Here is a 24,487-nt window from a genome sequence, read left to right on the forward strand (position 1 = left end):
ACATACATATCAAGTCGTGACAACAATGAATCTTTAAACCATGTCATATCATATCATATATTCATGTTCATTTTTGTACTTGAGCCTCATTAGTTGACCTGTACTACCGTGCTTGCTTTATTATATAGCTACTACTGTGTTGGACGTCAGGGAGCAACCTTTGGCAACCCCACGCCCCATGAACATATATTGGCCAATAGCTTTGGTGGACTTAAAACCACCCATGATGTCAACAAGCTCTATATCATGTAAAAATCAATCCTTTTCTTTTCATGTTCATGTTCATGTTCATAACATAGCACCCATCATCAATATTCATGAGTTTCTTACATATTTAATACATAACAATGGAATATGGTGCTATATTTTCATCAATAAGATACTAACAATGTACATATAGCAATAATCAATGAGAAGTATTTGAAATCATAATATTACTCATGTATTACTTCAAGAACATGCCAACTTACAGTCCAAGCATACGAATACTTGTTTGAGACGATGTTTGTTGTCCTTATGCTGTCAAATACATCAATAAACCAATCACTATGTATTTACTATGTGAAAATCACTCATTTATTGTCCTCTACATGTATAGAATCCAAAAGAGATGAAAACTTACACCTTTAGGAAGCTCTTGGGATGGATCACTAAGTTCTAACCTCAAAATGATGAAAGGAATGAAGAAGGGAACTTTGGAGGAAGATTTCTTGGTTTTTCTTTCGTGTCGTGCTGTGAAGGGAAAGGAAAGAACTGATAAACTGGCTTAGAAAATCGATACTTATCTTTTCTCATGCAAGGCGGCGCTCGGGCGGTTATTTTATACCGCCCGGGCGCGAAATGTTCTGTAAAAATCCTAGGCTTGAAATGCACCGGCGCTCGGGCGGTAATTTTCTCCCGCTCGAGCGCCACCTGTTCTGTCTCTGCGCACTATGTCATCAAATATCGCTCTAGAAACGGCTTTTTCGTTCATAATCTGAAAAAGTGGTAAACATGAAAGTTGTAGCCCTATGTCTTAGCATGAATCTCCAATTGTTTCAGGTCATTTGGAGGTCTGAATAAAAAGTTATGCTTATTCTCCTAACATGTGTCAGTGAGGGAATGACGGTATACACGACACACTTCGGGGCACTTTTGGCTTGTCTTCCACAATGATTTGGACAAAACACAAAACATGAAAGTTGTTGCATTATATCTTAGCTTTCTAATGGTTATAGACTCACTAAATTTGGATCAATATTCAAATCATTATGCTAAAACTCGTAAAAACCACCACAATTTCGTCTCATTTCCTATCAACTTCATAACACTACTTCTACCTACACATCTTACTATAACTCTTTAGACATATTTTCATTCTCAATACACCATGAACAATATAAAAGTCATGTTCAATCTCAATATTGATACCTCAATCAATATGTAAAACATAATGAGCTAAATATCTATCTATAATGACATAAACGTATTACTAATCATTTGTACGAGTAACCGGACATTACAAATGGCATATCAACTAACAAGAAGATAATAACGAGGATGAGTAATTAAAGGCGATATTAAAAGTACTTGTAACAATAAAGATGAGTAATTAAAGATGTTATTAAAAGTGATATATAAATTATAAGTATTTGTAAAACAATGGAACGCGGATATGTCCATATTGGTATGATATTGTCCATTTTAGACATAAATTCTTACGATTTTGTTTTTAGACTTCACCCAAAAGATATCATTTAATCTTATTAATAAATCATTATTTTTCAATGTGAGACTTTAGTTTGAATTCTCAACCTCTTCTCAAACGAAAGTCCACCATTATTACCATGATTATGTTCTCCTCTCAAGCCTATCCGTCCTCAAATCGAGGCCACTTCTCTTTATCGCGTTACGTAAAATACTTGGAACACTACCTACCTCGAGAGATCATCACGGATTTAATTAGAGCCCTCACCTCATTCGTGTAAGTATCCGAGAATTCAATCCACATGACTCGATCTAAACCAATAGAAATTGGAGTACAAATAAGCTTGAGGAGAGGGGAGGACCAAATATTAAGATAATACGAGACTTTGATTAGATTCTAACAATATTAACAAATCTAAAATTATATTGAAAATTAAATTATTCTCTTTTGCAATTAAAATTAGAATGGACAACAAACATAATATTATAAAACCAATTAAAAAAATATAATATTATTAAAAAATTTGTTAAAAGCACTCATAAAATCGATACCAATATTTAGCATTAAAAAAAATATTTTGATATTCACGTGTGGAGCAAGTGCTTCATGCTAGTGAAACTAAAAGTGTGACACATTTACTTGTTATTATTATTATGAAAATTAATATTAAATATATCCAATCTTGTGGTAATCCCTCAAATTAATTATCGATAATTTAAGGAAACTTGTTATAATTAGTAATTGAAACATGGATAAATTTTTTTGATAAAAGTTTCCACTGATATATATACGTACATTTTTTTCTGGAAAATATCATTTAAATCAATTAGTCGATCTTGGCTGCTTTCCAGTCCGTGGTCCATCACATTCCTATCAAAGACTTCTACAATCAAAGCAGTTTGAAAAATATTGATGGCTTTGTTGAAGGCAATTGATGGCTTCGTAAAAGGCATTAATTGTTCTGCCGCATCTACTTCGATTGATGTACCATTTTAAAAAATATTTTTTTTAAAAAAAAAAACCCTAAACAAGTGGACAAATTGAAAAAAATAGACCCGATGAACCATTTTTTTAAAAACATGACCTGTCCAAGCGTATATGAAAGACAATAGATGATGTCGTTTTTTTTTTAAAAAAAAATAGTTGATCAAAGCCAGATAAAAAAAAATACCTCCCTAAATAACTCAAAAATACCTCCCTAAATAACTCAAAATTCCATGGTGTCTTCTTTAAATTATTAATCCTTACGATGGAGCATTGCTGCAAGTTTGTATCTAATTATCAATATTTATTTTTGTACACGAGATCTATATTTTTTTTTACCGTCGATCCCACATGTAAGATAAACATAAATCCATTAGACATATCCATAGGGTAATTTAAGTTGAAGAATCGTTTAGTTGTTTTAGATTCCATGGGATTTGAAGTAAATCTTCACGATCCATTGTCGATGTAGGATCGAGCGCTTGCCGCGTTACCAAAAACTATAGCTGGTGGTAATGATGCAACTCAAATATTTTAAATCGCACAACAGCTCAAGCACCACGATTCGATCGTTCTTTCAGCATGGACAATTATTGCACCCAACAATCTCCCTCTCAATAATTGCACTCATTGCAATCAATGAGAATCGAACCCGTGACATTGACTCTGATACCAATTGTAGGACCGAGCGATTGTCGCTTTACCAAAAGTTATAGCTAGTGATAATTGTGCAACTCAAATATTTTAAACCGCACAGCAGCTCAAGCACCACGATTCGATCGCTCTTCCAGCAGGGACAATTATTGCACCCAACAGTCGAATAATTTGATTTGGGACAATCGCTACTCAACTAATAACCAATTAAGACATAAAACAAAACACACACATTCAACTGAGAAAAAAGAGAATGTAAATAAAGGAATTATGTCGTGTGTCTTAAAACAATGAAGCTTTTGTAGAGCTTAGCTCAGCCCTCGGTTTATCCTATATCTAATAATCTCGACGCCAAGGTAGTCAACAGGACCAATCACAGCAACATGTGGTTTTCCCACCTGCACGCGAACGGCAGATATCCGGGGGAACTTGCCCAAGGTTGTGCAAGCTATCAGTTCAGCTACGTATTCGACAAGATTGCGAGGTGTACCCTCGACGATTTCTTTAACTATGCTGCACGAACACGGCCAAATTATCGAAGAATCATCTTAACTAGCACAGGCAATATCAAAGATTGCGATAACTTGGGTCATGGGGTAGAGTTTGCTGCTTTCTGTGCGACGATTTATAGGTAATGGTAATCAAAATTAAAGATTAACTTTACATAGTTTTTGGCAGTCACAAGTTTTATCACAAAGCTAAATGTTCGATCCTACACAACATATAAAAAATAAGGCCAAAGTTTATAAACACAGAGCAAGTAGCCATAATTTTTAGTTTAAACATCACATCACACTCTGAAACTAAAACTGATTTGTTGAAGAAAAGCATGGGAAGCAATAAAACCAGAGCCTCGACAGACTAGTTCGTATAGTCAGTTTTCTTCGTAGTTTGAGCCGCGGAAAACAGCCTATTGAACACTAATTAAGGGAGGAAATCCTGCTAACTGCAAAAAACCAACCACCAAAATAATAAGGAGACAACATGTAAACTGGATATTGAATTTAGTGTCAAAACTATGTTTTGACAAGTGACTCCAGTTTAAACTTTTAGCTAAATCATCTGAAATAAATGATCTAATTGTTAGATAAGATAACCTTTGAAGTTGGAACAGTAGAGCTGCTAAAGAACTCAAAGATTCAATGTCGAATTTTTGGTGAGCAGACTTCCCCATTTCAAACTCATGCATCTCTAAACTCCTAGTTATGTCTCACCGATATATAGCAGTATAACTGATGGTATCTGATAGGTCATCCGAATTACCGGCAGCTCGAAGATCCATCCAGGCATCAACTTCTATCAAGAATTTCTGACCCAACACCCGTTCTTCGGGCTTTACCCCGTGGTACCCATGGAACTTTAAACCCCTCAACACAAGCTTGTCTCCCTTTGGCATTTCTACATAAGATGTGGCCGCAACAAGTAAAAACGATGGCTAGAATTACGATACACTACTCCGACAACACTTTAGTGTCAAATCAAGTACCACATAGCACAAATAATAATAATTAAAAGTGTTTCTCTCGTAAAAAGAAGTGCAGAGAATAGGCTACAGGAGTACATGATCTCGAAAAGTTCTTGCGCATTAGTCCGACTGAAAAATTTTGAGCTCCAACTCGAGCTCATAAATAATTTTTCAAGCTCATACGCAGATTCTCTGATCATGTGTCTTGGGCCTTAGCTAATAAAATCATGGATTCGACAGATAACAATAACACAAAAAAGACAACATTCAACAAATTTCATTAAAAAAAAAATCAACACAGGGAGATTAGGACACGTGTTGGAAGTTAGGGATTTTGAGTAATACTAGAATTAGATTTTAAAATCAGCTCTCCCAAAAAAAACCCGATTCAACACAGGAAAATCCTCTGAAGAAATTATAAGCAACCCGCGCTTGCGTTTGTGCGTGATATTGAACATGTGCGAAAAGATTAACCAGACTCCAGCTACAAACATGGAGATTACGTTACACAGATAACAGAGCCGGGTGACGAACTCGCCATGGCCGGGTGACGTCATGAGTATGGAATTCGCTGGTCAGGTAAAGTGACGCAGCGCTTCAAAGTTCATGCCTTCACCGCGACGTATTTGGTTTTCTAAATGGGCCTTGCCCAAGGCAAGACTCAATAAATTTTATGGGTTAATGTTATGTTATTACAATCCAACGGGCCAATTTTTCTTTGTTTTTAGCAAACAACAATCCAATTTTTTTTAAAATTTATTTTTATGTTGATATTTTTTAGCAAACAATAACCCGATATTTTTAGTTGGAAGAGGAGTTTGTAATAAAACAAAAATTATTGTGAGACGATCTCATAAGTAAATCTTGTGAGACGAATATCTTAATTGTATCACATGAAAAATTATTATTTTGTATATCAAAAGTATTATTTTTTATCTATTATACTCGTCTAACAAATAAAGATCTTTAAAATCGTCTCACAAAAGAATTACTTTTGTTATAATTAGATCTCGAACTCAATAACTGATCTCAAATTCAAAAGACCTTGATGTTAGTAGACACACGATTTTGACAACAATATCCGTGAAACGGATTTAGTCAATATTTTAAATAAAAAGTAATATTTTTTAACATAAAATATAATATTTAATGAATTAGTTGAATAAGAGATCCGTCTACAACAACTCGAACACTCCTGGAGACCATTACTCTGACATTGTTGCACTCATGGTGTATAATGAATTAATGACCAAATCCAAATTGAATAAAAATATAATTCACTCCACAATTATTTTAATTTGGCATTCATCTCAAAGGACCAAAAACCATGCACCAAAATTGACATTGAACCGATATTAAAATAGATCAGACAAATCTTGATTTGTTTGGAGATGACAAAAACAATAATTTATATAAACGCATTACTTGTAATGGTTTTTGGAGAGTGAAAAAAATATTTAAATAATTACTACTTTACCTAACTTAGACTAAAGATGCTGCTCTCACTAAATCCTAAAAAAAGTAATTCTAAAATTTGGATTTTCCATGCATCAGCACGATGAAATTTTACATTAAAATGTGAAAGATTGATATAATCTATGGTGTTGGGACATTGAGAAATTATTTCAGATGTAGTTTAAATTTGTTTGGTCTCCTTGCAATATATTCACCATCAATCATTAAACTATTAAATGCACAAAATATTTATTTGTTGCACTTTTTTGACAATGGATTATAAAATCCACACAGTTGGGTGGCCTTTACATTTGTTTTTTTAAAAAAATTCTCCTTAATTGTACTTGGTTCAATATAATATTACTTAATCGACCCTTTGTGTCATATAAGAATTTGTTATCGTCAACAAAGTTAATTGGGTAAACCACATTAGATAAGATATGTGCGATATGTTAGTCAAGAAAGTGTAAAGTGTTGAAATGACAAATCGAACTCCTGATAATTTGTCAATGAGCTTACATACTCGAACAGGCCATTAAAAACAAGGTAGGTATTTAATTGTTAGGATGTAAGTTAGACGTTTTATATAAAGAACATTGAATTGGACGACACCAATCACAATTAAATGCCCAGCTGTAAACAATAACTTAGTCTGGTTTTATATGCTAATAATGTCACATACATTAATGACGTTAGATTATAAATCACATATTAACTATAATTGTAGTGAATAAATTTGATGAAGGTTGGATCTCGTCGGGAAGAAATATTTGTTCTTAGTGTTGAAACAGTCGAAACATGATCATGTTTTCAGCATCTAAATATTGTATAATTTAAAAGATTATAATTACAACGTTATCACTGTCTATTATTTTTTAAAAATTGCACACATTCGATCTAATAATCGAGATTTAAATCAATGACATGTATTCGAGTACAACGTTATGGTTTGCATTTTTACAATAAGGTGTGCACTATTACCATTACATAATTACAATAATAATACCAAATGTTGGACACCGTCACTATCCCGAGGCCAATACAAAATCTATTGATTAGGTACGTCACAAAGTGCAAATGGACCCTTATTACAAGGTTAATCATCCACTCTTCCCACCAAGGATCCAAATAAATAATCTTACCTTTAAAAAAAAAAATTTCCTAAATCTAGGTTCTTTGGGTAATTTGTGTTTGAGATGACTAATTTTTTAAATTTCTCAACAAAATTAAAGTAAGTTTCAACTCCACTCAATATCGAATCATGAAATTTCAGTATAATACATGTTATATTTCAATTACACTCAATACGACTTTTACTTGAAATCTTTCTTTCAACACAAAGTTATTTAAAATATTTTGAATCTCATTTACAAGATTTTGGTGAGTGGATTATAAATATTAACTGTCGTAACTAGTGCTATAACGAAAAAGATCGTTTCATGGATTTCTCAAGATCGCAAAAGCATATTGACTTATATGTCCAAACATAATGCCATTCCATCCAAATTATAAAGGTGAATATTCAATATCTCATGCTTCAATATTTTGACATTTATTTTGATACATTATAGCTATACTTATTTTGGATTCATAGTATAATCACACCATAATTACTTTGAAATTAGATTTTAAGAGGTCAACGAGGCCATCCCACTACTTCAAAATTCGACCAACGAACCATGTTATATATATCACAAACTCTGAATTATAAATTGGTCAATGTTCTTATCCATAAATTTTATTTCAGTACCGTTTGATTTGTTTAGCTTAACCAAATTTGAATACGAAATTTCAAAATTTTAAAAATCCAATCATATGAGAATACGAAAATGAATATAGTAATAAATAGAAGAATAAATCTTTTGTCGATCTGATTCATATATACATTAAAATATAATTCTTTTAACGTAAAAAAGAATACACAAAACTTTTTGTATAAATAAAAAAGAAAAATCTAAATCATCTTAGAGCTACGACGGCAGGAAGAACCCGATACAAAATAACATTCGTATTTGTTTTACAAAAATATTAATATAATTTATCCATATATGAACATAACATATATAATCGCATTAAATTAAATTGAATACATAAAAGCAGAAAATCTGAAATTGAAAGAGGATAAACGAAACGTCAGAAATAACCTAAATACCTAATCTTGATTTTGTTGACCTTAAAAGCCCAAAACTTGGTCAACTATCTACTCACCACGCCGTTTTCATTGGCAACACACACACAATTTTTACTTTTTTATAATCCGATTTCATATTTATATTCAAAACCAGATAGATAACGGCAAGATCTTCTCTATTTTCCTTTCCATCCCACTCTCTTTTTCAGGAGGAAAGTCCGCACTTAAAAAAAAAAAGAAGAAAGAAAAAAAAAACACGGTCGCATTGTGGAGAATTTGCATTTGTAGGATCAAGAAGAACCCATGTAGAATTAACATATCTTTCGTTGTTTTCTTGTATTATCGGTTATATATCCCACCAAACATACGATATCTTCAAATTTTCGAGAAATGTAGGACTGTTTTTCTCAAATTTTCTCGTTTCCCCATATCTTTTCTGTTTCTTGGATTGATAATAAGATGGTGGTGAAGATGATGAGGTGGAGGCCGTGGCCTCCACTGATATCAAGAAAGTACGAGGTTAAACTCACAGTGCAGAGGCTCGAGGGTTGTGATTGGGTGCATGAGGGTGCAGAGAAGGATAATGGCGGCCTTGCGGTGGAGATCAGGTGGAAGGGTCCCAAGATTTCGCTGGGTTCGTTCAGGAGGACTGTTAAAAGAAACTTTACCAAAGTGGAGGCTGTGAAACATGGCCAAAACGGCGGCGTTTTGGTGGAGTGGGATGAGGAATTTCATAATGTTTGTAGTTTTTCTGGGTACAAGGATAGCGTGTTTCATCCCTGGGAGATCAATTTTACTGTTTTGCATGTGAGTTACTTGCTTTGACTTCTTCCTTTTTTTCCCCAATAAACTGAATATTAAATTTTTGTTTATGCATTTTCTTGGGTATCTCTTCTCTTCATTAATTCTTTTCGAAAATTTCTGTTTCCCTTTGATTTACTTTTATGTTGAGTTTTTTTATGGGTTTCGGATTTCGATTTTGGCCCGTATACTTGGGCTATACAGTTAGAAATATAGCCATGTTGACTTGCCAACTCGTCCAAGGTTCACACGAAATTGATTCTTTAATCTTGAGTTATAAGTGCAGTTGCTGAAAATCCGTCGGTTGAAATTCATTTTTGACTGTCTAAATAACTCTTTGCAAAGTTTCATTTACTGAAGTCGAATGCACTCCCTAAATGGTGATCTCTTTTCAACCGATTCAAGGGTTTACAAATGCGATCTCTTCAAATCCATGATTTATATCATGAGGGGTTTTTTTTTTTATCATTTAGCCGGCGATTTGGGAATCTGTTGAGACCTTATTATTTATATTCTTCGGTAGTGTATGTTCTTGTTATTATGTGGCTATAATTGGATAGTGTCAGATGCTATTCCAATGTGTAAGTAGTTGTAGATTGAGGATTGGCATTGTGATTTTTATGTTTTTTGATTCTGATAATGATCTTCATTGAGCATTTTTATGTTGATATGTGTGGAGGTCTGAGCTTTTAGTTTGTTCGATTCAACGACCGTGTGTATCATGTAATCCTACAACTTCAGTGCTAACTGTTTGTAGATTAATGATCTTTGTCCAGAACAAGGTACCAATGAATGACACTTGTAAGGACTTTAGATTGTACATTAATTCTCTTGATAACGGCCACATGTGACAAATAAATAACTGATTTAACCGGTAAAACTTTTAACTTATACGAACAAAAAAACCATTGGCATCTGAATTTTTGTCTTGAAGAATGATCTATTTATGCATTACCATATTGCAGATCCTTCATTGGAAACTTCACATTGATGGAAAAGACTGGTTGGTTTGTGAAAACTGCTGCCACTTTGATTAGTACATCAATTTCCTGCGTGTTCGAATTCCAAACATGGATGACTTAAGAAGCAAATGCTTTTTAATAAAAAATTAGTTAGCCGTAATTGCATTCAGTTGAGTTGTTACTTTAATATTTCTACCTTTTTCTTCATTTACAGTCAGATGAGCTCTATGCTGCTACATCATCTGTTTTGAATTATCTAGAATCCGAAGTTTTTATAAATTTTTGACTTACTAATTATCGTTTGAGAAAAGAAGTAGTCTTTAGAGAGATTATTTTTATAGTATTTAAACCGTTATGCTTTGTATCAGGAGCCGAATCAAGGAGTGAAGAGCAAGTTTTCTGTCATTGGTTTGGCAGCCTTAAACCTTGCTGATTGTGCTTCAAAGACTGATGGATGTGTGACTGAAGTCAAAATTCCTTTGGCAGTTTCTAGCAGTGTGGTTGAGCATCGTCCTTTGCTCTGTGTGAGTAACTGATATTTAACAACATTTTTTAGTTTTTGTTTACCAACACTTACTTCTGATTATGTCCCATCTTTATCTACATTCCAGATATCTCTCAGCTTGTTGGAACTTAGAAGTGCGCAAGAAACACTGGAATTGGTTTCAAGTCCAATTGTGCCTGTTCCATCGCCTTTGGTGTCTGGAGAATCTTCCGCGGAGAAAGGTGAGGTTTCGGCCCTTGAAGCTGGTCTCAGAAAGGTTAGAATTTTTACCGAGTACATGTCATCTCGAAGAGCCAAAAAAGCCTGCCATGATGACGAGGGTAGTGAGGGAAGGTGCTCTGCCAAGAGTGAAGAGGGTGAATTTGCTTATCCATATGATTCTGACTTCGCTGAAGAATCTGTAGAAGGAGAATCCGAGGAAAACAAGGAAGATCCCAAATTTCGGAAGTCATTTAGTTATGGCACGCTGGCATATGCTAATTATGCAGGCGTGTCATTTTACTCCAGTGCAAGAATCAACAATGAGGATGAGGACTGGATTTACTATAGCAACCGCCGTAGATCAGATGTTGGCTGCTCGCTAAAAGATGAACTAGGATCGACTATTACCGAGCCTTCCTTAATACAGAATTCTAAACGTAGTATATTACCTTGGAAGAAGAGGAAGCTGAGTTTTAGGTCCCCTAAATCTAAAGGCGAGCCATTACTGAAGAAAGCATATGGAGAAGAAGGTGGAGATGATATAGACTTTGATAGAAGGCAACTGAGTTCTGATGAGTCACTCTCTTGTGGGGTAAGAATTTTTTTGTTTATTCTTCACTTGCAAAATAAGAACCACAAAATAAATGTTCTTTGAGCCCACAATTACTGGTTTTTTTGTAGTTGCTTAAGTATGAAGACTCAGTGCTGTTTTCATGCAGTAGTCAGAAAAGATGTTATATCAGCTACATTTTTAATTTATTGAAAAATTGTTCTTCATTTGGGAATACACCATCATCTATATTAACGAAAGCCTTCTTATTGTCCCACATGTTCCGGGTAACTTTATATTGATGCAATTTGCTTTATGGCATGTGCGGTATTTGCCATTATATTTTATCGTAAAATACAACAATTGCATGCATTCCAACTTAGTAATATTTCTACTCAAAGTCTAATTAAGTGGTGGCTAATTTTCTTCAGTGGCATAAAATTGATGAATGCTCAAATGCAAACCGATCACCAGTTTCCGAGTTTGGCGATGACAGTTTTGCTGTCGGCACTTGGGAGCAGAAAGAAATAGTCAGCAGGGATGGAAGTATGAAGATTCAGACACAAGTCTTCTTTGCCTCCATTGATCAGCGAAGCGAACGTGCTGCAGGAGAAAGTGCTTGTACGGCCCTCGTCGCTGTTATTGCTCACTGGTTGCAGACCAATTCTGATCTCATGCCTATAAAATCACAGTTCGATAGCTTGATCAGAGATGGCTCGTTGGAGTGGAGAAAACTTTGTGAGAACGAAGCGTACATGGAACGGTTCCCAGACAAGCACTTTGATCTAGAGACAATTCTCCAAGCGAAAATACGCGATCTTGTTGTAGTTCCTGGGAAGTCATTTATCGGCTTTTTTCACCCGGATGAAAGGGTGGGCGGAAACTTTGATTTTTTGCAAAGCGCGATGTCCTTTGACAATATCTGGGACGAAATCAACCATTCATTGAAAACCGATGCCCAAGTTTTCATTGTCAGTTGGAATGACCATTTTTTCGTCCTCAAGGTTGAGAAAGATGCCTATTTTATTTTCGACACACTAGGTGAGCGACTGCATGAGGGATGCAATCAGGCATACATACTGAAATTCGACAGGAATACAACCATCTATAAACTGCCAAATACCGAACAACCATCGGAAGAAAAACCCATGGAAGAGCAGGCTGCCGTTTCTCCAGCAGTGGAGCCTTTGGACTCAGGTGCTCAGCCAAACAGCTCTGGGGAAGATTCCAAAGAAGAAACATCAGTTACAATACCCGAGGAACAGATGAAAGATGAACCTGAAGAAGAGGTGGTTTGTCAAGGGAAAGAATCGTGCAAAGCGTACATAAAGAGTTTCTTGGCTGCAATTCCAATTAGAGAACTACAGGAAGATATCAAGAAAGGTTTAGTAATGTCAACACCCCTTCATCATCGACTCCAGATCGAGTTTAACTTCATGCAATTACGGCAACCGGCATCATCAGATACCCGAGGTTGCTACTACTTCAATACTGCACCAAGAACCCCGGTAGCTGTACATTTGAGTAGCCTGACTATGGACTGACTTTATTTTCTTCCCAAAGGGACACCAGAAATAGCTTGTTTGGTGTCTAGGATTCAGAACTACAACCATCTTAGGTAGGAGTTAGTTTGATTCACCACATGTTGAATTGCCAATATATCACGTAAATTACTGCTGACAACTGATCTTTCTGCGGCGTAATCTTGTTCATGAATGACTCCTTCAATTTAGATACACAACATCAACATGTGTGCATAAGCATAAATTTATTAGTTTTATTCTTCAATATTTGTCGTTGTAAGAGATTCATTTATATGTACCTTCACCAAATACTTTTTCTGAAAGGATTTTGTTGCACATGGTTATTGTTTATTGGTGCATGCGATCAAAGTTTAATATTGATTTTCGGGAAGCCATTCTTAGTTTTTTTTATCTGTTTCATAATTAATTGACTTATCATCATGTTAACAGAACTCTTCTTGGGGGAAAGAAAGGACGGGGAATCGAATGATTGTCTTTTCATCTGTGTTTTATTCTGAGCATGAAAAATAAAATCGAACTTGATTTATATTATTATTATTTTTTTAAATGTGACACAGCCAGACTACAACGGAGGAATTTTAAAGAGGTAAATAAAATTTAAATTAAACGCGCCAGGTAGGGGTCGAACCTACGACTTTCTGCTTAGGAAACAGACGCTCTATCCACTGAGCTACAGGCGCTTTCTGTCGTTTTGGTTACAAAATAATAATTTATATAAAACTATCACAGATATAAAATAAATTAATTAGATATTTTTTTTAAAAATAAAAATAATTTATTCTTAAATTAATTTTGAAAATAAGATTAAAACTTTTTATTTATTAATTATTATTTCAAACATTTACACACCGGAAAATTTTGAAAAAAAAGGGCGGTCGCAGATCTCGAAAGAGTCAGGAAAGGAGGAGCGAAAATGGTGTCCGTGGAGGAGTCGATTGGGAAATTCAGCAAGACGGTGGCGAAATTCTGCAACCACCTCCAAAGTAGCGGTGCAGCACTCAAAGAGTCCGTCGACCGCCGTCCCATACCTCTCGGTAGCAATTCATTTCCCCGTAATCAACAGGTTGATTGATAGTGCTGTTCTCGATCTCTTTATTTTTATGCGTAGACTCTGCGTCCACTACCTTCATACAAAGCGTTAATCGGAGGGTAAATGCTGCCGGTGTTGACTTGAACATGCTGGAATCGATGACCTTCGGAACGGTTTCCTTTGAGGAGCTTTTGGGACACTGCAATGAGGTTTTGAAGAAGAATCAAAGCGATCTTCTTGCCCTCCACGATCACCTCGGCTCCTCATCCAACTATAATCCATCTCGTACGTTTTTCCGGCACTAATTTGTACTTATGCCACTTTCTTCGGTAATACTGGTGCTTTGGGTAGCAAGAGATTTCTCCTTATTTTACTACGATATTCCAGATTTAATTGGTTTTTCCTTGGCTTTATTAGTTCATTTAGATGAAGATTTTGACGTAGAAGATTGCGATCTGGACAATTTCTCCACGGGAAGTGAAGATTTGGGATTGAAAAAGAGTTACTTGGTTGAAGAAGACGACCCTTTGTATCCTTGTCAATTCAATGCACAGCAACACCAATATGATGCCGATTGTAGGAGTCATAAAACGCTTCACAAATGTTTTTTCATTTAATTGGTTTGTGCTCGTAATCTACTCCATGGAAAATGCGTGAGAACGGATTTGTATGCTTTTCTGCATACATTTACTGCTGAAGCACTTAACTGGTGATATAGGTTTGATGATTCACTGAGTTTAATTAATTTTGGAATTTCTGATGTCTGTCTTGCAACAATTGCATCTCAAGGTGAGTTAACTCTTTACAAGAGAGCATAAATTCATTCACGCATTTGTTATAAAACGACGTTTTCTATCGTCCATATTTTGAAGAGAGGATAATGGATGAACCTGATTTTGACCCCCACATGGATAGTTTGGAACCGATCGAAGGTGTGTTCAAATACTCAGTTCTTTATATGTTACAGCTCTATCTTCTTACAATTGCAACATATAGTTGATCGATCCAGATGTTTATGCTGAACCCAGGTGAAACAAGAGACAATTTAAGCCAAGGTAAAATTCGTCTTTTAAAAGTCTCGAGAGATGATTATGAAAGTCTTCCCAAACACATGAAAGGTTTGGCATCTTGGGAGGTACATTTTATTGCCAACTTTTACTATACTGGCTTCTAGTAATTGAGCAAGAAAATGGGTATTTCACCAATCGTAATTGCCCACATCTCCAATATATCATCTGTTCAATTATTGTATCATGTATTTATGCTAAGTGTTACATGATATTAATTCATGCACATTATTCGGATTAGAGTTTTGGACTGAATTAACGCCCAACATGTTATCTTACATAAAAACAAAAAATCATCTCTATGTGCTCCATGGCTATCCATCGTCTAGCTTGCCTCCATAAAATATTCAAGTTTGTCATGATCAGGATCTATCTACTGCTGTTGAAAAGATGAACGCATACATAGGGAGGAAACAGCAAGACTCTTTCCGTAAAGAGGAAATTGAATTGCTAGAACTGGGTATGTCTTTACTCTGAACATACTCAATGGGGAGTGTCTTTTGAAATTCGATGGTTTAATTCTACTTTATCAGTTTTGATGATTTTGATTCAAGAGAATTTCAAATTTTCCCGTAAAAAACCAAATCCATCATTCAAATAGAACCTTAAACTATTTCTTAATCTGAAATCCGTCCGGTTTGATGAAGGTCGGTCATCTCGTCAGCAGCAAATTCCCTGCTATCTAACTCTCATAGTACCTGTGACTCTAATACAAGAAACTTCCACAACTTGACTAACTCATTGCGACTCAAACTCAAAATCTCACCGCTAGTCTAACGGACTGATAATGCTTTAATTTTGGTTTATGCTGTGCAGGTTTCAAAGCAAGATCATATCTTCTGCTGCTCATAAAAATGAATCGGGTGAATGTCGAGACAAAGATAGGTGTGATCTCTTACAGAGTGTCGCAACAATGAACCAATTTGCAATATACATATTTTTTTTAAAAGAATTCGTGTGCAACAATTGTTTAGTGTGATTGTTTTTCGAGTTAAAATTTAGATGGTAAAAAGTTTCACTCTTTTCCAACTACAAGAGACAAATCCGCATTGTATAGTCGGTCTGTCACACTGTGACATCTCTCGTCTGCCACAAGATTTATTTTATCACGCGAAATGAAAGGTAAAAATACTGTTGGGATTGTCGGTTTCTATCGACGAGATGCATCCGATGGCTTTATTATGAGAACAGGACACTTTGCTTGGTGAACCACAGTCACTTACACTTCCCAAGAAATGCCTTTGTCACGAATAAATCCAATTTTTCATTATTTTTTTAACATTACTTCCTCAAGGTGTGAAGTTTTCAAGTAATAAAAAAATTTATTATTGTTACCTCTTAATTTGACCAAGGCCGCGGCTACCTACAACAATGAGATCAGCAAGCATTTGTTCTGCGGCTTCACATATCATTTCCTTTGGATCACCTTCGAGAATTGATGCACTAACTTTGTCCCATTTAAATGTAACTGCGAGAAAAGTTTTCTAAAAGTGAAGGTTCAAATTTACATCGAAGCTTATTTGAAACTTCAAGAAATTAGCTACAGAAGTATAAATTGCGAGACAATATGCAGGAGAACTAACTCGTGCTCCTGCGCACATGCAAGCTGCGTGAGCGAGTAGGGTTTCCGCATTTTCTTGTCGATTTCTGTTTGCAGATTGAGTTATCGACATCGCAGGAAACACAACTACATATATGAAATGCAACAAGTTGGAATATTCGCCACATATATATTATATATAAAAGGAATGACAAGTGGGGGAAAGGCTCCAAGACATGGATGATAGCAAGTGATTGAATGGTGGAATATGTTGCAAGTTTTAGAGGGCAAAGAAACTATCCTCGCTCTCATCGATCGGCCCCTATCACCTTATTCGCACTCTTGTTTGGTTATTTGAATGAATAGTACTGAGCTCAGATCGATTTATACAATACTACGCATGCATGGGATTAATTTACAAACTAATAATTTTTATTGTAGATATACATTTGCACACATTTTTATATTCTTTAAAATATAAATTAATTCACTTATAAAATAAATGTGAGCTAAAAAAAAGGCTCCGTTGCTGCATTGATCATTTGTTTGGAATAACCATGTACTCTCCAATATGTTTTCAGTATCGGCTCTTCAATTTTGGTCATCGACCTTATTTTCAGGCATCTTATTATTATAGATTCACAAAAAATTTGTCTTTTATTTGAATTATTCATAAAAAAACAATATTACATAAAAATATTAAAAATGACTCACTTATAAATTTTATTTATGCACGACAAAATGATAAGAGTAAGCCTAACCGATAGGTCTCCATCGACGTGGCCGCATTTGCATGCATTTTTTGGATATTTCTTTGTGCATGCAAGACAAGTGTAATTTTTTTTATTTATTGTTAGGAGACTGTCACTATCTCTCTCTCTTCTCTGAGACAAGAAAAAGAACTTTTACATATATTTTACTCCTTAATCACAATTCATATTTCCAATAAATATTGCAAACGAAGAAAACTTGATGGAGATGCTTGTGCTTTGTAAGCTTCACTACATTCCATTATCACTATATAATTGCCAAAAAATCTAACCACTAGCCAGTCTCTTCTATTTAAATGATTGTTATCATTATTAAACTGTGCTTTAATCCAATCCATACATTTAACTGTGCTTTAAATGCTTTAAGATTTAAATATTTAAATACATAAGCCAAGTAAATACAATTTACAAAAAGAAACAATATAATTTTAAAAGTAACTACAATTCATATTAATATGTGCCGAAAGGGTATTATGCATATATATAAAACCATCGCGTCTATAGATTTTATTAATTTATCGAAATCTAAAATATTTGGCCATTATCCCAAAGTGTACAAGCTATGGACACCGGAAGGGAGCTGCTGCAGACGAGTGCCGGGGAGCAAGCTGAGGGAGAGGAGCCGCAGCCCTTGACCGCATCGGAGTCGAAGAAACTGAATGTTTTGGTGGCTCTTGATGAGAGCGACGGCAGTTTCTACGCCCTGAGTTGGGCTCTCGATTATTTCTTCACTAGTTTGGCCACCGCGGCCGGCGGAGATCCCGCTCACGATCAGTTAGATTCAAGCATGGTTACTCTAGTCAATGTCCAGCCTCTTTTCCATCCTTTCATCTACCCTGCTGGACCAGGTTTGTCACACATATATATGAAAATTTTAGTTAGTCTGTTGTTATATATATATATATATATAATATGTGTGTTGTGCATGAAGTTGTGTACGCGACACCAGCAGTGACTGAATCTGTGAAGAAAGCCCAACAACAAAATTCCGCGGCTATACTTGGTCGTGGTTTGCAGATGTGCAAAGAGAAGAAGGTTTGCCGGCGAGAGCCATCATTTACTTCCATTAATTTATGCATATATATGATCCCTATATATATCCCAAGATATATTAACCTTTTTGTTTCTTGGGGTTTCAGATAAAGGCAGAAACTTTGATCCTTGAAGGGGATCCAAAAGAAAAGATCTGTGTAGCTGCTGAACAATTGCATGCCGATGTCTTAGTTGTTGGAAGCCGTGGCCTCGGCGCCATTAAAAGGTACATCAATTTTAAGTTATTTCATAGATATAGAAGTCAAATTTATAATTGGTTCGAAATTTTGATGTGTATTATGTTGCAGGGCGCTTCTGGGAAGTGTTAGCAATTACTGCGCTCACCATGTTCGTTGCCCGGTTCTTATTGTGAAGCCGCCTACGAAAGTTGCTCATTCGTAACAAGGAAGCTGCTTATAAATTGTGTTGTTTATTATAATATCAGTAGTCCAAGTGGTTTAATTAAGTCTCCTTCACTTTAATAGAACTCTACCCAACATTTTGAATTGCATGTATATTGATTCATGTGCATGTCTTTTTTTACACGAGACTTGGTGTGGCCAAAGGCTGGTGGTTTCGTATGTGTGTTTGATGAACTCGAGACTATTCTATTTGGTGTGTGTGTGTGAGTATATATTTATATATAAAATATGCAAAATGTTTGGAGTTCGATTTGATTATAGCCACCCATTTTATGTATACTCCTACAATTATGTTTAAGAATATGATTCCAAATGCCATTGAAGTTTTCAACTCACCCATTTTTTTAAACGTGGGGTGGAATTTCAATTTGGATCAAAGATTACTTTTATTTTAAAAGTTTTAATGAATAAAGAGGCAGTATCACGAAAGACTTACTCACTTAAGTTTGAATTTATGTGAGAATATGTGAGACAGTATTACGAAAAATTTACTCTTAAATTCTTCAAACGATCTTAAATTTCTTTTTAGTTGTAGATAGATCATGGATTTTCACGAGATATATATTTTTTGTTTTTGTTAAATTTTTTATGATGTAAGGACTCATAATTGTTATTGTTTGATGCGTTAAATTTTTTATGATGTAAGAACTCGTAACTTAGTGAGTTGATACAATAACATGCAAATTATGTTAGCCACATTGATTTCTTTGTTTTTTGTTTAAAGGTAAGACAATGTTGAATTGTATACATCATGCATCAAAGATGAGTGCTGGTAAAACATGAAAAAATTGTGGGATTCGATATTCGGATAAAACTAGAATAAATTTGTGAAAGGATTTTATATATTTCGATTCATTTAATTTAAAAATAAAAAATGTAAGAATAGTCGCTGAAAAATTTCATGTAATTTATTTACAAAGTTTGTAATTAATTTATAGAAAATGTTATATGTACACAGGCAAATATATTGTCTTTGAAATTAAAAAATAATTTTTTCCAATATAGTCATTTAATGCCCCTATCATCTTCCTACTTCCTCCGCTGTGCTGTACATTTGCACTTTTCAACGTTCCCTAATGCCTAAGAATCATCACAGCAATGGCCACTTCGTCTTTATTCATCCACACTCTGCTCACGCGCCGCCGCGATCCTAGCACACATGTCTACGGGCTCAAGTCCCTTTATTTTTTCATGCCCGCCACCTTAGCTCTCACCACCTCCCTTATTATACTCTTCTACATATCCTCCACTTCCAATCTCTTCTTCATTCATCCTCAGCATCTCCAGATTTCCGGTTCTGGAGATGGGGATTTTTTAATTCGTGATAAACCCACTAAAGTTTTCACCTTTTATAGTCCGGAATCAGTTGGGTACGGCGAGATTCGTCGTTTTGCGGAGAGGGGGATTGTTCCGGGAGAGACCAAGGGTCGAAGTGATACGGGGTTTGACAAGAGATCACGCGGTATGTGGAATTTCATGTCTTTTCCTTCTTTAAGCTTGGTTGACTCTTATTTTTATTTATTTTTTGGGAATATTATGGTTTGGCTTTAGTGTGCAAGTATCATATGTGAAGGCGGAACATTGATGGAAATTTTCTCAGCTTGCTATACTTCATTCTTTAGTCTTTCCGATGGAAAACAGATTTCTGGGTTATTTTGTTTAGCTATGATGATTGGTGAATGCTTGCTGCTGTGTCAGAAAGGATGTATCATCGACAGGCCGGCCTAGCCCGGGGAGCTGGTTTTTAAAATTTCCAAATATCATTTATAACTTCTAAATTATAAGTTTCTCAGTTGAAAACAGCACCAACTCTTCTGCTCTGACTGTGTTAATATCAGTAGTTGGAGATTTTTCAGTCAGCATAAATTCATAATGGAGCAAATGTGGTATCTTGTTTGGTGCCTCCTAGGTTGTTCGTCTGGTTAAAATGTAGTGTTATGCTTGTCCACTGCCAAAGTTGAACTAGAATCTAATTTGGACATGCAATTTTATTCTGAGGCAATGACACTTGATGAATGCCACTAAAATGTTTGTTGCGGTCAAGACTCGGATTCTTGCAATGTTTTCTAAAGTTGATTCCTTGTTTTTATGGTTCGAAATTGCTGGTTTTGTGTTCAGGGATGTATAATAGTGACACAAAAATATTCCATGACAGAGATTCCTTCCTGGAGAACTACAAGGAAATGAATAGAAGCTTAAAGATATTTGTTTATCCACATAAACAAGATGATCCCTTCGCTAATGTGCTCTTACCTGTGGATTTCGAACCCAATGGTAATTATGCCAGTGAAAGTTATTTCAAAAAAGTTCTTGTAAACAGTCATTTCAGTACAAAAGATCCTTCCAAAGCCGATCTCTTCTTTTTACCTTTTTCAATCACAAGACTCAGGAACGACCCTCGAGTAGGGATATCTGGTATCCAAGACTTTGTTAAAGATTATCTTACCAACATTCGTCATGAGTACCCTTACTGGAATCATAGTGGGGGAGCTGACCATTTTTACGTTGCCTGCCATTCCATTGGACGTTCTGCAATGGAGAAAGCAGTTGAAATTAAGCTTAAAGCAATGCAAATTGTATGCTCTTCAAACTATTATCTTTCTTCCTATGTCGCTCATAAAGATGCATCCTTGCCACAAATTTGGCCTAGGCTGGATAACCCTCCAAATCTGGAACGTGAAAGGTGTGTCGATGCTTTTGAATATCTGTTGATTTGGTTGCATTTGCATCGATTTATTGGATTAATCTTGACTGCAGAATGATCATATTCATCAATGCAATTTAAAACTAAGCTTCTAAACTAAACTATTCATCGAAGTTCCCTAACAAGGTTTTTGTTTGTCTTAATTAGTATGATCTTAACTGATCCCAACTTGTTTTAAACAAACTTTCAGGTTCAAGCTGGCCTTTTTTGCTGGATCTTTAAACTCGCCAGTACGCGCAAAGCTTCTTGAGGAATGGGAAAACGACACTGAGATATCTGTTCACTTTGGTCGCCTCGAAACACCCTATTCAGAGGAGCTTTTAAGAAGTAAGTTCTGCCTTCATGTCAAAGGATTTGAAGTCAATACAGCCCGTATAGGTGATGCATTGTACTACGGTTGTGTCCCTGTAATAATAGCCAATCATTATGATCTCCCTTTCGAAGATATACTTAACTGGAAGAGTTTTTCAATCACCGTTGCCACTTTAGATATCCCTCATCTGAAGAAAATCCTCCAAGGAGTAAGCTCAGAGAAATATTTAATTTTACAAAATAATGTGTTAAAGGCGAGAAAACACTTTCAGTGGCATCTTTCTCCTCTGGATTATGATGCTTTTTACATGGTTATGTACGAGTTATGGCTTCGGCGAAGTTCTTTAAGAATCACTGTTTAACTTAAGTAGATATAGTTCCAATGGGATGTTTCTGTATATTCTATCAACACGTATATAGTTGACTGCAACTCAAGCTCCATGAAACCAACCGATCCCCGACCATGTGAATGGCTGCCAGCCGGTTGTGGTCGAATCAGCGGGTTGCTATAGTCGTATATTTTGCAGCATTCCATTTGATCAAAACTTAAAACACCGGATCTAATTACTTGTACCACTTTTATAACTCTACATGTTTTGGTAGTTTCCAGAGTCATGCTCTGAACAAGATCAAACAATTTCTCCTACTAAAACTCAAATAAAAATTCCTGACAACCCCTGCTGATCATTGTGATCCAACATAATGAATGATCGATCTAGTCACGTATGGTTTTGCGTAAATTTCTGTTTCAAGATTCATCGTGTTTTAGGTTTAGAAACAAACTTACCGATCAAATCAGAACTTTAAGGCTACCAATTGTTTTTTGCTATCTAACGATGTTCACACTTGTCAAATTGATGGCACTGCATAAAATGAAGTCGGCTACGCTTGAGCGAAGGAGAAGATATGAATGGGAGACACTAATATTAATTAATTCATAAAAATGTTAATTCATAAAAACACTAGTGACGATTTAATTTTATGACATATAGCTTCTCTTTGGGTGAAAAAATGTTATTTTTAATGTTAAAAATATTATTATTTTTATTGTAAGTATCGACATAATTGACTGATCTGACGGATTATAATAAGTGATATCGAGTCACAAAAGACCCAATCATATATTAATTTCTTCAAGATTTCGTAAGACATAGGATTAAGTCTCATGTTTAATCATCATACAAAACTTCAAGACAAAAACTTGTGTGAGACGGTCTCACGGATCGTATTTTGTGATTCATATATCTTATTTGAGTCATCAATGAAAAAATATTATTTTTTATGCTAAGAGTATTAATTTTATTGTGAATATCGGTAGGGTTAACTCGTCTCACAAATAAAAATTTGTGAGACAGAGACTCACTCGAAACTTCAAATGATTGAACTTTTATGGTCGAGCTTTTTTTTTTATTTCGAATCGCAATTCAATCTGTTATTTTCATGTATTTAGATAAATGGTATTTTGATTTTTTTTTTTTTAATAATGCAGATGGACGACTTGTACCTATACCATGCACGTAAATGATATGTTCCATTCAATCTGTTAGTGGAATAGGCATGAGAACATTATTTAGTCATAAGATATCTCATCGAAATCTTTGAATCCCACGAAATACATTCATTACATACAAAGTCAAAGAGAAACGTATCTACGCGAAACAACAGACCCAAATCCAGAACATTATTAAATGAATGAAAGAAAGAAAGATAACGAATGAGACAGTATCAGATTAACTTATAACCAAGCTAGCTAGGTGAAGAAAATGAAATTTGTCGAACATGAATGTCTATCACACCTCTTTAACAAGGAAAAAGAAAGCACAATTTTATGAGTTATTCATCAAATAGATTCGACGGGGTTTCGTCGCCTCGAGTTCTAATAAATCGGTCACCTCCGTTCCCTCCTCGAGAATATTCTTAGTTCCGGCCTTGGAAAGTGGGGTATGAGGAATGAAGCCTGGTCCGAGATCTTTCTCACATTCCACGTCGCTACATGGAAAAAGATGGATCTTGAAACTGCAGCCTCCATTCCAAACATCCCCCATCCTCGATACAATGACTCCGATATAATTTCTACACCGGCTTACAATTCTTGCGTTTTATATAAGATTTAGTAAAGAGAATCTTCAACCACCAAGGCCTGGAATAGTGGGCGGGAGCGGGTAGACAAAAGGTGTAATAATAAAGGAGAAAAGGCAAAGGGTCCATGTGTTGAAAGACAAGTCATTTTACTGAATATGTGTAGCAATAACAATAGTTAATGACGGAATAAAGTGGGAAGGTTTTGGAATAGAGTTCTTGTCTTATTCTCAAAGTTTATTGAGGTATGGGCTACCTTTTATTTGTGTATAATGAATAATGGTGCATTGAAGATAACGAGATTCATAGTTAAAGAACGGAACATGGATGGGCCAACTGTCTGTACCTACGTTGCTTTCTATGTTTCCTGTTTTATGATTACAAAGCAGGATAAGAACAATGGTATTAGAGTTCAACTCGAGATCCCTTTGGGATGTTTGAGATATCACATTAATTAACTAGTTGATTCGATCCTACCTAAGGCCACAAAACTACAAGGGTTGATCCAATGAAAACACGTGCATACGATTTTTCATGTGGGGTTATGAAATGAACAATGTGAAAAATTATATGTGACTCATTGTATGACATT

The 24,487-nt window shown here is 35.3% G+C and overlaps 6 protein-coding genes and 1 non-coding gene across 11 annotated transcripts; 4 read left to right on the forward strand and 3 right to left on the reverse strand.

The window, feature by feature from the left end:
* Positions 1-3,192: 3,192 nt before the first annotated feature.
* On the reverse strand, positions 3,193-5,456 carry LOC140958552 (dihydroneopterin aldolase 1-like). 5 transcript variants are annotated; one of them, XM_073416040.1, is made up of 3 exons: positions 5,325-5,425; positions 4,540-4,723; positions 3,193-3,838 (listed from the first exon to the last, which is right to left on the reverse strand). In XM_073416040.1, the coding sequence occupies exons 1-3, from the start codon at positions 5,329-5,331 to the stop codon at positions 3,634-3,636; spliced, it is 396 nt and encodes a 131-aa protein (XP_073272141.1). In that variant the 5' UTR covers positions 5,332-5,425; the 3' UTR covers positions 3,193-3,633. The 5 variants fall into 5 exon arrangements, 2 of the variants coding, with proteins under 2 accessions (XP_073272141.1, XP_073272140.1); XM_073416039.1 differs by having other exon boundaries at positions 3,210-3,838; positions 5,329-5,456; XR_012171797.1 differs by lacking the exon at positions 5,325-5,425 and adding an exon at positions 5,294-5,316 and having other exon boundaries at positions 3,697-3,838; positions 4,423-4,723.
* A 3,010-nt stretch (positions 5,457-8,466) lies between these two features.
* LOC140960016 (uncharacterized) lies at positions 8,467-13,256 on the forward strand. Its single transcript, XM_073418116.1, has 4 exons — positions 8,467-9,183; positions 10,508-10,663; positions 10,751-11,437; positions 11,827-13,256. The coding sequence occupies exons 1-4, from the start codon at positions 8,836-8,838 to the stop codon at positions 12,937-12,939; spliced, it is 2,304 nt and encodes a 767-aa protein (XP_073274217.1). The 5' UTR covers positions 8,467-8,835; the 3' UTR covers positions 12,940-13,256.
* Positions 13,257-13,546: 290 nt separating this feature from the next.
* On the reverse strand, positions 13,547-13,619 carry TRNAR-CCU (transfer RNA arginine (anticodon CCU)). The gene has a single exon. It is a non-coding gene; the product is annotated as a tRNA-Arg (tRNA).
* A 170-nt stretch (positions 13,620-13,789) lies between these two features.
* On the forward strand, positions 13,790-16,187 carry LOC140959906 (uncharacterized). Its single transcript, XM_073417957.1, has 8 exons — positions 13,790-13,973; positions 14,048-14,254; positions 14,387-14,498; positions 14,688-14,758; positions 14,842-14,901; positions 14,998-15,104; positions 15,403-15,496; positions 15,853-16,187. Exons 1-8 carry the CDS (start codon positions 13,853-13,855, stop codon positions 15,951-15,953), a joined length of 873 nt encoding a protein of 290 aa, XP_073274058.1. The 5' UTR covers positions 13,790-13,852; the 3' UTR covers positions 15,954-16,187.
* LOC140959442 (uncharacterized) lies at positions 16,187-16,709 on the reverse strand. The gene is given in 4 exon segments (XM_073417272.1): positions 16,187-16,250; positions 16,252-16,275; positions 16,372-16,520; positions 16,620-16,709. Coding segments are annotated over 4 exon segments (327 nt in total).
* Positions 16,710-17,844: 1,135 nt separating this feature from the next.
* LOC140960224 (uncharacterized) lies at positions 17,845-18,968 on the forward strand. Its single transcript, XM_073418402.1, has 4 exons — positions 17,845-18,194; positions 18,278-18,381; positions 18,486-18,604; positions 18,687-18,968. The coding sequence occupies exons 1-4, from the start codon at positions 17,909-17,911 to the stop codon at positions 18,778-18,780; spliced, it is 603 nt and encodes a 200-aa protein (XP_073274503.1). The 5' UTR covers positions 17,845-17,908; the 3' UTR covers positions 18,781-18,968.
* A 589-nt stretch (positions 18,969-19,557) lies between these two features.
* On the forward strand, positions 19,558-22,214 carry LOC140960574 (probable glycosyltransferase At5g03795). Its single transcript, XM_073418879.1, has 3 exons — positions 19,558-20,262; positions 20,919-21,483; positions 21,695-22,214. The coding sequence occupies exons 1-3, from the start codon at positions 19,899-19,901 to the stop codon at positions 22,176-22,178; spliced, it is 1,413 nt and encodes a 470-aa protein (XP_073274980.1). The 5' UTR covers positions 19,558-19,898; the 3' UTR covers positions 22,179-22,214.
* The last annotated feature ends 2,273 nt before the right edge of the window (positions 22,215-24,487 follow it).

Source organism: Primulina huaijiensis, chromosome 15 (assembly GCF_012295235.1).
Source record: "Primulina huaijiensis isolate GDHJ02 chromosome 15, ASM1229523v2, whole genome shotgun sequence".
NCBI classification, from domain to species: domain Eukaryota; kingdom Viridiplantae; phylum Streptophyta; class Magnoliopsida; order Lamiales; family Gesneriaceae; genus Primulina; species Primulina huaijiensis.